The 12,324-nt window shown below is 37.9% G+C and overlaps 1 protein-coding gene across 2 annotated transcripts in view; it reads left to right on the forward strand.

The window, feature by feature from the left end:
• MOSMO (modulator of smoothened) overlaps positions 1-12,324 on the forward strand; it is a 75,024-nt gene extending 62,700 nt beyond the window's left edge. The window contains exons 2-4 of one of the 2 annotated variants that reach the window (XR_001160598.2): positions 5,631-5,843; positions 8,913-9,028; positions 11,509-11,595. Coding sequence is in view for 1 of the 2 variants with exons in the window: in XM_012790118.2 (XP_012645572.1) it covers positions 5,631-5,843; positions 11,509-11,693 (398 nt within the window). In the remaining variant the exon portion in view is untranslated. Of the gene's footprint in view, positions 1-5,630; positions 5,844-8,912; positions 9,029-11,508 lie in introns of both variants that reach the window. The other variant, XM_012790118.2, reaches the window with a different exon arrangement.

A 12,324-nucleotide genomic window follows, 5' to 3' on the forward strand; every position in this document is an offset into this window, starting at 1 on the left:
GTAGTAGAGATTGGTACTTACTAAATGCAAGGGAGGTGGTAGATTGTTCTGATATTTAAGGAGAGTGCAGGAGACTTGGAATAAACACAGTAAAGAATGGGGAAGTGCTGGATTAGGGACTTAACTGGTTTCTTGACGAAGGTGATAGCCCTGAGATTGAAATTTAGAAATTTATAGTGGCACCCCTCTGCTCTAATATAAGATTTTCTCCATCAGCATTCAGCAGCCTAGAGGTAAATGCAGAAGGGAGAAATTTTTATTGAATCAGAGATATGGTTTTTGCCAGGTGGGTGCAGTGAAGGGATAAAAGTTAAGTGGTAATATGATGGATCAAAGACTCTAGCCTGGCCGGGCGCTGTGGCTCACGCCTGTAATCCTAGCTCTTGGGAGGCCGAGGCGGGCGGATTGCTCAAGGTCAGGAGTTCGAAACCAGCCTGAGCAAGAGCGAGACCCCGTCTCTACTATAAATAGAAAGAAATTAATTGGCCAACTGATATATATAAAAAAATTAGCCGGGCATGGTGGCGCATGCCTGTAGTCCCAGCTACCCGGGAGGCTGAGGCAGAAGGATCACTCGAACCCAGGAGTTTGAGGTTGCTGTGAGCTAGGCTGACGCCACGGCACTCACTCTAGCCTGGGCAACAAAGCGAGACTCTGTCTCAAAAAAAAAAGACTCTAGCCTGGATAGGGACAGAAGTGAAGACAATTGGAAAGTGAGAGATGAGAAAGTCTGCGGTCAGTGACTAGAAATGCCAGGGAGGTATAAGAACAAGTAAGGGTAACAGGAGGTAATGTGGCTACTATAGTGGACACTAAGACTTAGCCTCAACCTATTATGTTACTCAGCTTTTCAGATACTGTCCACGTGTGGTTCATCAAAGTTCTTTGTTTTACCTGTTCACTCTTTTTGGCCCATTCACCATTGATATTCACCCTCATCCTAAGGTAGGAGCCAAAAGTTGTGGCAGATAAAAATCATCACCACTAGCTGTGGTCCTAGAGGAAAAAATTAAGTATGTAAAGTTTTTAAGTTACCTATAGGCTATCCTTTTCTGTGCTTATGCATCTACTTTAAAGGATGAGCTTCTGGAGTATGACTTACCCGGGGAGGTGTGCATCACTGCTTACATTGGGGCCCTCCCCCTTCCTATACCCCTCCTCTCCTTGTCTTTCCTCCAGTTTTCCTAAATTTCTTCAGCCAGCTTGTCACTAAAACATGAAACTCTCTAATTTCAGTTCAATTAGAATACTGCCCCTTGCTTAAATACAAATGCTCTTGGGAAGGGAGTATGTTAAGCCTTTATCAGTCACTAAGACATCTGTGGGAAAGTGTTTGGGCTCTGTAACTAATGAAGATAGCTTGCCTAGAACAGATTTTTTTATCCCCATGGAGAAAATAGAGCTGGAGATCCACATTGATGGTGGGGATCAGCCAGCCCAGATCACAATACCTAGAGCTGACAGGAGAGCCCCATGAGAGGAAGAGAACATTGTGGATTGGAGGAAAACTTAAAGGGGACATAGGAGAAGGTAGTAGCAAATTTTACCTTCACCAGTTTTGCTCAGGTCCAACCCTACATGGGAAAATCTCTCTGGCTAGATTGATGAGCACTTCACATGGTTTGTTCTGACAGACTCTGGTGGGTACGTGCTTCTCTGCTTTACAACCCCTGTGTTACAGATTTCTCTGTAACACTGTAGTGAAGACATGCTTTCCAATCATTCTCATTGTGGCAACAGACGTGCTCAGACTGGCTGTGTTAAATCATTTCAGCAGTGTCTGGATGTACAAGATGATGGGTGTCAAAAACTATTTAAGATAACCCCACTTAGTGGGGTAAGACTCATTATGACTTTTACTTTTGTATATTATGATACACAGGTGAGACTCTGAGAGGCATGCAGGATGCTATAGTTTCTAGTTTGGTTTCCTTTTTCCTGTTGTGTATAAGTCTTTTATTTGGCTGGGTTGGTTACATAGGAAACAGCTGAGGGATAAAGATGGATTGGTTGTTTGGGGAATGGAATAATTGGCCCCTTCAAGAGACAAAAAGACCTGTTGGATAAAACAAAAATCAGTGAATGGCTAAGCTTATGCTTAATAAGTATGCTGCAGGAAACCACACTGAGTAAGACGGCTTTACAGGAGAACCTATTTAATGCAGTGTGATCTTAAATTTAGCTTGTTTTTAATTCCTTTAAGCTCACCAAATGCTTATTAATTCCACTGCTACAGGCCATTTGGGGGTTTCTAGTGAAGTAGAAGGTGCAGTTCCCTCTCTGAAAAGTTCGTGTCCTGTTTGGTGTAAAAAGAAGCTGCCTTAAAATCAAGTACGTGATTGTGATACAGGAAGTAAAAGATCTTCATTATCAATGTGAATGATGGATTTGAATCTACAGGTAGAGGGTAATTCATTGAAGTAAAATATGAAATTTAAAGGCCTGGTGAAAGTTTATGTATGAACAGTATCTTAATTTACAAAATTTAATAGTAGCAGCACAGTTACCATTGCAGATTCCCCAGTTAGCGTACATATGGAAAATATGTAACTATGATATAAATAAATTTTGTTGATTTTAGAGTCTTACACAAACGAATGAATTTGAACAAGTGTTGACCAATCACTGTTTCCATGAGCCATTGTATAATATATTCAAGGAAAGTCTGTTTTCACCAAATACATGACAGAGCATTAGTTTTGGACTCTCTAACTGCTGTAACAACACTGAGCACATAGAGACACTCAATAAAATATTATGTATTGACTCATGTAAAGTATTCCTGCTGGTTGTCAGCATTAGCTTTCTTTTCTTCCAGAATAGAGGTGAATATGTCTTGATTTGTTGTGATATGGAATTTAATAAATACAGGAGAATTGGCCAGGCATAGTGGCTCATACCTGTAATCCTAGCACTTGGGAAGCCAAGGTTGGAGGATTGCCTGAGGCCAGGAGTTTGAGACCAGCTTGGGCAACATAGACCCTGTCTCTAACAAAGTAAAAAAAAATAAGTACAGGAGCATAGCTCTTCTTTTAAAGCTGAACATCTGTCAGGTTATTTCCAGTTTTTTTGTGGGAAGGATAGCTATAATTTTCATTTTCTTGTTTTGTTTGTATTTACTTAGTGTGGTATGCTACACAGGAGAGGAGGAAAAAAAGCAGTCCTACTCATAAAGCTTAACAAACCACAGGCACAGAAGGTTAAGTTAAATTTCATCCCTATTGCTAAGGGAGAGTAAAAGAGGCAACATAATGATACTTAGAAATATTTGTAAGAGAGATATTTTAGTTATGATTTAGTGACTATATAATGTTTAATATTTGCCAGCAAGGCCGGGCACAGTGGCTCATGCCTATAATCCTAGCACTCTGGGAGGCCGAGGCGGGTGGATTGCTCGAGGTCAGGAGTTCGAAACCAGCCTGAGCAAGAGCGAGACCCTTGTCTCTACAATAAATAGAAATAAATTAATTGGCCAACTAATATATATAGAAAAATTAGCTGGTGGCGCATGCCTGTAGTTCCAGCTACTTGGGAGGCTGAGGCAGGAGGATTGCTTGAGCCCAGGAGTTTGAGGTTGCTGTGAGCTAGGCTGACGCCATGGCACTCACTCTAGCCTGGGCAACAAAGTGAGACTCTGTCTCAAAAAAAAAAAAAAAAAAAAATTTGCCAACAAAAAATAATTCTTGAGTGTAAATCTAAGTCCACCAGGTATGTACAGTTATTAATGAAACTTTCTTTGTATGGTAAATTAAGTTGTGAAGAAAGTTGCCGCTATACCAAGAATCCATAATACTGCATTTTGTCAGAGGGTCTTTCATTGCCTATAGTTTATTCTTATAGCAGTTACAACTTTTATAAATGTGGAATAGTGACTGTAAGAGGGTAATTTGTTAGAAGTCTTTGCTGAATGATCAGAAGTAGTTTCCTGTTAGGAGTTCTTGGGCACTGTTTTGAATGCCTTCTTTATTTCCAAAATTACAATAAAATGTTTTATCATAATAAGACACTCCCTCCACCACAAGTTTTCTTTTCAAGGACTTTTAATGTTTCAATTTAAGAACAAGCAACTCCCTGATGCCTATTCTCCCCTACTTTATGCCCTCTTCTGGTTTCAAGCAATTACCATGAAACTTTAAAGGTTAGCAATAATGTCAGAAAATTTTTACTGTTTAACTTGTCTTTGGCCTATGAAGTCTCTCAGCTCACAGGAGGCATACTGTGTGGCATGAAGGTTTGGTCTCTTTCTGTACTCTATCTGCCTTCATTCTGCCTCCATTCTGCCTCTGACAACCCCATAGTTATAATGCTGTTTGCACTTATGCAGGGATCACCAGATGGACCTAATTATTAGATGATTTGGGAGAAAAAGCACAGCTTGTTTATTTATCTTCTTCCACTCTACTTAGAGTCATGGTCAGATAGAGTTAGCATTAGAGGGGAAAAAAATTCCAACTCAAGTTTGAGAGCAGAAATGATTTCTTGTTTCATTTTCTTTCAACGTGTTGCTTTATTTCTAAGGATGTATCGGTGACAAAAGGCAAGCAAGTTTGAGGAAAAAAACCCTCCCTCCAACAGCAAATCCCTCCACCCCACGCCGCTGCATCTAATCTATACACACAGATCCAGCCCTGCTGTCTACTCCCATCAAGGCAGCTTCCCAAAATGCTTCTAGGAATTTTACCAATTGAGTATCCTCATAGAAGGATACTCATGGCAAGTGCTATGATTTTGAGGTCAATGTCTTTTTATTTTAAATTTGTGTTCATATTGAGAAAATAATGCAGACAAAAAAAAGGCCTCCCCCCAAAATTATATTTTCAGTGCCTCGGTAACTGTTTTCCCATTTGCAGTTGCCTTTGCGAGGGAAAACAAGCAGTTTTTATTCAGAAGTAGCAGATGAGAAATAATTACTTTTACATTTCTGATCTAAGTTTTTATAAATTCCCCCAAAATTGATAGAGGTGTCCTTGAGTTTGATATGAGAACATGTTTATGGAAAAATAGTACTTGATGTTTTACAAAAATCACATTGATGTTATTTAAATGGGGGGATACTTTAAAATTACCTTTGTAATTTGCCTTTGTGCTTTTCTGTTGAAGCATGCCAGTAATAGTTTGGCAATGTACACTTGTACAATGCACAGAAATGGTGAACTCACCAAATGGAGGGGGGGATCCTACTAGTTTTTTATCCTCAACTAAAATAAAGTAAATATACAATGAGTCTTGGATCTGGGATCTGAGAATAGAAAAAATTCAATTCTTTCCACTAGTGTGCAGGTTCAGCAAGGGCAGGAACCTCATTTTGGTTTCCATAATTTCCCTGGAGCCTAGAACAATGCCTGACATCAGTACTCAGAAAAGTACTTGTTCAATGAATAACTGAATGAACTGCCTTTTATGGCTTTTGTGAGGTTGGATTTGGGGTTTTTTTTTTTAAGTTCACTTTGTATGTTAAGCCAAGTGTTACTACATTATGAACTACTGCAGCGTAGGACTCAGGGGAATTAAGTGCTTGAATGATCCATGAAGAGACAAATAAGATTTAAGGACTAAAGGGATAGTGGTGGGGAATATTCCCTGGGTATCCCAAACCCACTAAAGTATTCCCACCTTTTGCATCTCCTCAGGAGCACTCACTGTGGGCCTTGTGCGACAGTGTCAAACAATCCATGGACGAGACCGGACGTGCATCCCTCCCCGGCTTCCCCCGGAGTGGGTCACCACACTGTTTTTTATCATCATGGGAATCATTTCATTGACTGTCACATGTGGTTTGCTAGTGGCTTCCCACTGGCGAAGAGAAGCTACAAAATATGCTCGATGGATAGCATTCACTGGAAGTAAGTAACTTATGCTTACTAAATTTGTCTAGAAGGCACACACACTGGTATTTTTATGAAGATAATCAAGAATCAGTAATAAAGACTCGATAATCATCAAAGAACACCACTGGCATATGGCTGTGAGATAGACTGTACACAGTCCCATCAGTTCTTCAAAACTCTTACAAGACCTGGACATCCACAACTTAATTTCTTTATTTGAAATGGTATTTTATTGAATTTTATTTTTGCTCATATTGTGACATAAGTATTCTAGTTCTGTGACTCAGACCAACCACTAGTCTGAGTCTTTTCTTCTTCTTGAAGGTATTGGTATCTGCTATCAAAATAAAGATAAATCTAGAAAAAATACATAAAAATATAAATTGGATGAAGGTGACAAACTGTTTAATATCATTGATTTTGAGTTTCTGCTGTATGTTGTTGTATAACCATTGAAAAATCAACATATTTGGTTATTTAATAATTATCAACATTTCTTACTCCATTAAGCTATGCCCAAGGGTGTGATAAATTTATATATTACACATTCTATTGTACTTTGCAAAATTGGTTTAATTTCAGAACACATCACAAACTTACCTCAAGTTAAACAAAATGCAAAAAGAAAAGATATTTCTGTAATTCTGCTTTCTTGCTTCTTTTCTCTCTAAAGCAGTTTTACACCCAGGGGACATTTGACAATATCTGAAAACTTTTTTTCTTTTCCCTTCCCTTCTCCTTCCCTTTTCCTTCCCTTCTCCTTCCCTTCACCCTCCTTTCTCCCTCCCTTCCCTCTCCCTTCCTTCTCTTCCTTCCCGACAGGGTCTTACTCTGCCACCCTGGCTAAAGTGCAGAAGTGGGATCATAGCTCACTGTAACTACAAACTCCTGGGTTCAGGTGATCCGCGTGCCTTAGTGTCCCAAGTAGCTGGACCTATAGACACACACCACCACACCCAGCTAAATTTTTTTTTTTTTTAACTCTTGCTCAGGCTGGTCTCGAACTCCTGACCTCAAGCAATCCTCCTGCCTCAGTCTCCCAAAGTGCTAGGATTATAGGCGTGAGCCACCACATCTGGCCTGAAAACATTTTTTTTTTTTTTTTTTTTTTGAGACAGAGTCTCACTTTGTTGCCCAGGCTAGAGTGAGTACCATGGCATCAGCCTAGCTCACAGCAACCTCAAACTCCTGGGCTCAAGCAATCCTACTGCCTCAGCCTCCCGAGTAGCTGGGACTACAGGCATGTGCCACCATGCCCGGCTAATTTTTTCTATATATATTAGTTGGCCAATTAATTTCTTTCTATTTATAGTAGAGACGGGGTCTCACTCTTGCTCAGGCTGGTTTCGAACTCCTGACCTCGAGCAATCCGCCTGCCTCGGCCTCCCAGAGTGCTAGGATTACAGGCGTGAGCCACCGCGCCTGGCCTCTGAAAACATTTTTGATAATCACAAATGTTGATAGGGGATGCTACTGGCATCTAGTGTGTAGAGGCCAGGGCTACTACTAAACATCCTAAAAATTCACAGTATAGCTCCCCACAACAAAGAATTATCTGGTCCAAAATAGCAGTAGTGTACTGTTGAGAAACTCTGCTGTAAAGAAACAATATAAAAATATATATGCAAAATACTATGAGAGTTAACTTTTAAGTCAGTGCTTAAAATCATCTCAGATTTACATAAGTTTCTTAAAAATAGGTGTTATAACACAGCTCACTTTCACTTGACATTTTCCTTTAGAACTAATATGATTGGGGTAAGGGATAATCCTGTGTATCCCTATTAATGTTAAAATTAAAACTCAGTTTATCCTTGAAGGCTATAGGATAGTGATGATATTCCTTCATGAGTTTCTGTTTCTCCCTGTCTCTCTGTGAAACTTTAGTGTGTATGTTTCTGACTCTGTTTATTTTTATCATCCTTAATTTTTAAATTTAGATCAAATTGCCTTTGACATAAAAAAGCTCCTCCATCTGTGTTACACAGTTTGAAACAAGTTGATCTTTCTGCTGTCAAAGAGACCTCCTGAAACAGTTCTTTTCTGGAGAGTAGGGTCTAGAAGTAGTAGAGACAGTGCTGTTAAATTTAAGTGTATTGATGAGGATTTTAAAGAGAATCTGATTCTTTATCTTTTACTCACATATACAATCACTTATCCAGGTAGAATTCACTCTTCAAGGAGTAAAATACTACCAAGGAAGGATTTAGTTTCTGGATTTAGTTGAAATTTGAGGATGCATATGCTCTGAATACCAAGAATCTAAAATATAATTTAGCTAAGTAGAATGAGTCAAAGAAAGCATTAAGATGCTCACATGAACTATTCATTCTTACAACCCAATAAAGGGAAAGAACTAGAATTATCTTTTTCATTGGTTTTCAACAGAGAATATTTTTATAGTTGCCCCTGTAATGTATTTTTCCTTTATTTTTTAGTTAAATAATTTAACTTTTTGAAATAATATGTGCATATGATACATAAGTCAAAGCCTGTGAAAGGATAACCAAGTGAAAGGGCTCATGTGTGGCCTTGTCACCCAGCCATCCAATAACCCCTTTCCTAGAGGCAACCATCATTATGTGTTTCTGGGGTTTCCTTCTAGGGGTGTTCTATACATAGAAATACTGTGTGTGTGTTTTATAAATATTTATATAAGACTTTTTTTTTTTGCTATTCTATATGTTTTTTTAACTTAGTAGTATATCTTGAAATTAATTTCATTTAAGCAAGCATAGTGCTTGCTACCTTACTCTTAGCTTTCTTAATACGTTGTTTTGTTACCAGAGCTAGTCTGGTTGGGCAGCAGTTCTTAGAGGGATTGGGCTCCCCCTAGTGTTTATATTCAGCCTATTCAGCTCTTGAAAATGTATTAATACTTTATTGTATATATTCCTAGTGCAGTTAAGCTATAGTTTTCATAATAATGTGAAGGTAATATTTTCTGATGGCTGTGCACAGTGGGGAAATATGTCTCAGAGTAGAGTCCCCCACGATGGGACTTGCCTATGAGGGCAGGAGAAACAAAAATGAGTCTTCTTCAAGTCTGACCCTTGTTCTTTCCTTTGCCACCCTGATTTACAGCTTCATCTATCAGCACACCTGATATCTGACTCTCACCACCAAGAAATCTGTGCCATGGAAGATACAAAGTTATGGCTTTACAAGCTTATTTAGGACCCAGAACTTAATCTTCAAAGGTTGATAGATACTATCTGCATTAATAATTTTTTAAATCTAAAGTAACTTCATAGTTCACAATATCTTAGAAGAAAAGTCATCTACCTATGTTAAATCTGCTCCGCAGGAAGTATAGAGAACCAAATTCCTTGAATTTAAAACCAAAATTAGACTGAACAGGACTTCATTGTACCCTATGATTAAGCTTTTCCTAACCAATTTGGAAACTATTTAACTCTTGAAAATATTATACTTTATAATCATTAAAAGCTTACTCCATTATGAAGGATAGGTTTTTATTTTACAGTAGAAAATAGGAAACAATGGGAATAAAGTTGGCACATCAGTTAACAGAGTGAACAAATTTAATATCTGCACATCTTTAAAGCACTTTTCTTCTAAATTGTTTCTTGAGATTACGTTAGTCAGCATTAAGAAAAAATTCTGTTTTTAAGACAATAATTTTTCCCCTTTTTTATTAGATTGCATATAGCTAGATAGGGGTTTTATTTTACCAAACCATATTAAGCCATAAGAATCATTAAAAATTGGTTACAGATAACACTGATTGGCAGCAATAATAAAGTTATTTGTTGCTGACTATACAACAAAAAGGCCAAAAAACTCTAAAACTTTATGCCCAAATTTTTCATTTGTTTTGATAGTTATCTGAAGAAATCCATGTTCGCTTATATAATGTTATTTGATGTGGTCATTTGCCCAAACTGAAATAGACTCTATGTATAATATAAAATAATCTACATAACTGGCGCAAAACAAACAAGAATGCTGGTGTGTTTCTTAGGGTGGTGTATTACTTAAGCAAATCTTATTTTTTAATATATTGGCTAGAGATATTCCTTCCAGGAAAGAATTCCTTATTGGCTTTTTAAGGACTCTCATATTAAATGTTGTTGATTAATTAACACACACAAAAAAATGTAGAGACAAGTGTCAGTTGATATATTTATCCAGGGCTCTGTCAGTATTCCTGGGGATAGGTTTAACTAGGAAGAGGTTTCTCATTCAGTTAATAATAGAAAGCTTCAACTCTTCATATACAGTGACTAGTAATCTGTCTTCACATTACACTGCAGAAATGTTTCTCCCTCCAAAGAAATTTGAAGGATTATGAACATTTGAACAATATGCTTGCAAAAAGCAAAAAAAAAAAAAAAAAAAAAAAAAAAAGGCTAGCCTATCTGTAGGTAATTTTCATTCACTAAAAAGAGCATTTCTTGGCCAGGCGCGGTGGCTCACGCCTGTAATCCTAGCACTCTGGGAGGCCGAGGCGGGTGGATTGCTCCAGGTTGGGAGTTCGAAACCATCCTGAGCGAGACCCCGTCTCTACTAAAAATAGAAAGAAATTAATTGACCAACTAAAAATATATATACAAAAAAAAAAAAAAATTAGCCGGGCATGGTGGTGCATGCCTGTAGTCCCAGCTACGTGGGAGGCTGAGGCAGGAGGATCGCTTGAGCCCAGGAGTTTGAGGTTGCTGTGAGCTAGGCTGACGCCACGGCACTCACTCTAGCCAGGGCAACAAAAAGTGAGACTCTGTCTCAAAAAAAAAAAAAAAAAAGCATTTCTTTGGTAACATGGGGAGTACACTCTTTGCCAAAACATTGGTCTGTGGAATTACTTCTAACCAGACATTGGATTTTCTGATATCTTTCTAGAAACATTTTAGCAAATAGTATATTTCATTGTGTTTATATACAAAACTCAAAGACGGTTCCCCACCTTCCCCTACTTTAACCTCTCTGTATATTCAGAAACTTAATAGATTCTATTTTTTGGAATATTGTCCATGCTAAGAAATAACCACTCTGACAATTTACTAATCATCCTAGAGATTTGAGGTTCTTTCTACTAGTTGATTTCAAATCAGAGTAAGATAAATGGTACTTATTTGTCTATACCTTTTCTCCAGTTCCTTCTAACTAATACTGAGAGGAACAGAGAAGTAGCAGAATAAGGATAGTGATAATAATATGCAACATTTATTCAGCACTTACTGTTAATCTGTCACTGTGTCAGGGACTTGACCTTATTTTATTTATCCTTCTAGTATATCCCCCGTTTTCAGAAGGGAACCAGAGGCCTAAGATTACACGGCTAGTAAGTAATAGAGCCAGAAGTTAGCCCCTGTCTGACTCTGGCTAGTGCCCTTGATTATTATTCTAAATGGTTAGGAATAGTATATGTGAGTACTTAGTAGGTTTGGAGAAGGCCTTTCTTAATCCTGATATTCAAAATTGTCCTAAACCTTATATGAAAGGCTAATCTGGCTTTTACTGTATTTAATTGTTAGACTTCAGGGATATTATGTGACCAGTAATATATGCAAATCTTTTGACAAGCGGTCCATGTTTTAACAGGTTTGACCATGTTATCAATGCATACCCCTTTTTGTAAACTTTCCTTTGTGGCAAATTTTCTTTGTTTTTTTAATCACCAAACCATGTTACTAATGTTGTATTTTGGTTTGTTTTACAGTGATCCTTTTCTGTATGGCTGCCCTAATATTTCCAATAGGATTTTACATCAATGAAGTCGGAGGTCAACCTTATAAATTACCCAACAACACAGTAGTTGGGTCATCATATGTACTTTTTGTCTTATCAATTTTCTTTACAATAGTAGGACTTCTATTTGCTGGCAAAGTTTGTTTACCAGGCTGATGAATGTTTAAATTGCTTGACTTATTTTTTATTTTATTTTATTTTTTTATTTTTGGAGGGTGGGGAGGACAAAGGCAAGGCATCTGAGCAGTCCTCTCATAGGAAGATGCTTAGATGAAACTGATGCTGAAAAGGAAAAAAAATGCTTTGATTTGTTCTCACTATGCACTTTGGATTTAAAAAAAAAAAGGAGAGCCTTTTCCATAACCAAATACAGACAATATTGACTAAATCTCCTGAGCATATTCAGGCAGTCAGGTCTGCACTGTGATAGCAACCTAGTGAAGGAGAATGCTTTATACTGAAAAGCATGTGGCCCTTTGTGACTTTGTTGTTCCATTTTTAACGTTACTCTAATGATTCATTTGAGGGGGAAAAAAAGTCTAAGTATTTGTGAATCATGGTGGACCAGAGGGATGCAAGAGAAGTTAATGTGGGGCTGGCCTCACCTCCTAAGAAATTAGTGTTCACAACTTCCTTGTAATGGTGTGGGCCTTCGGCACCAGAATGGATTGCCGTTGCATTACACCAAGAAGCCAATAGATCAAAACTTGTTTGCTAAAATGTATGTAAAAATTCTGAAATTCCTTATTCTCTGTGTACAAAAAAAAAAAAAAGAAAGAAAAAGAAA

The sequence above is a fragment of the Microcebus murinus genome, chromosome 19, assembly GCF_040939455.1.
Source record: "Microcebus murinus isolate Inina chromosome 19, M.murinus_Inina_mat1.0, whole genome shotgun sequence".
Classification (NCBI taxonomy): domain Eukaryota; kingdom Metazoa; phylum Chordata; class Mammalia; order Primates; family Cheirogaleidae; genus Microcebus; species Microcebus murinus.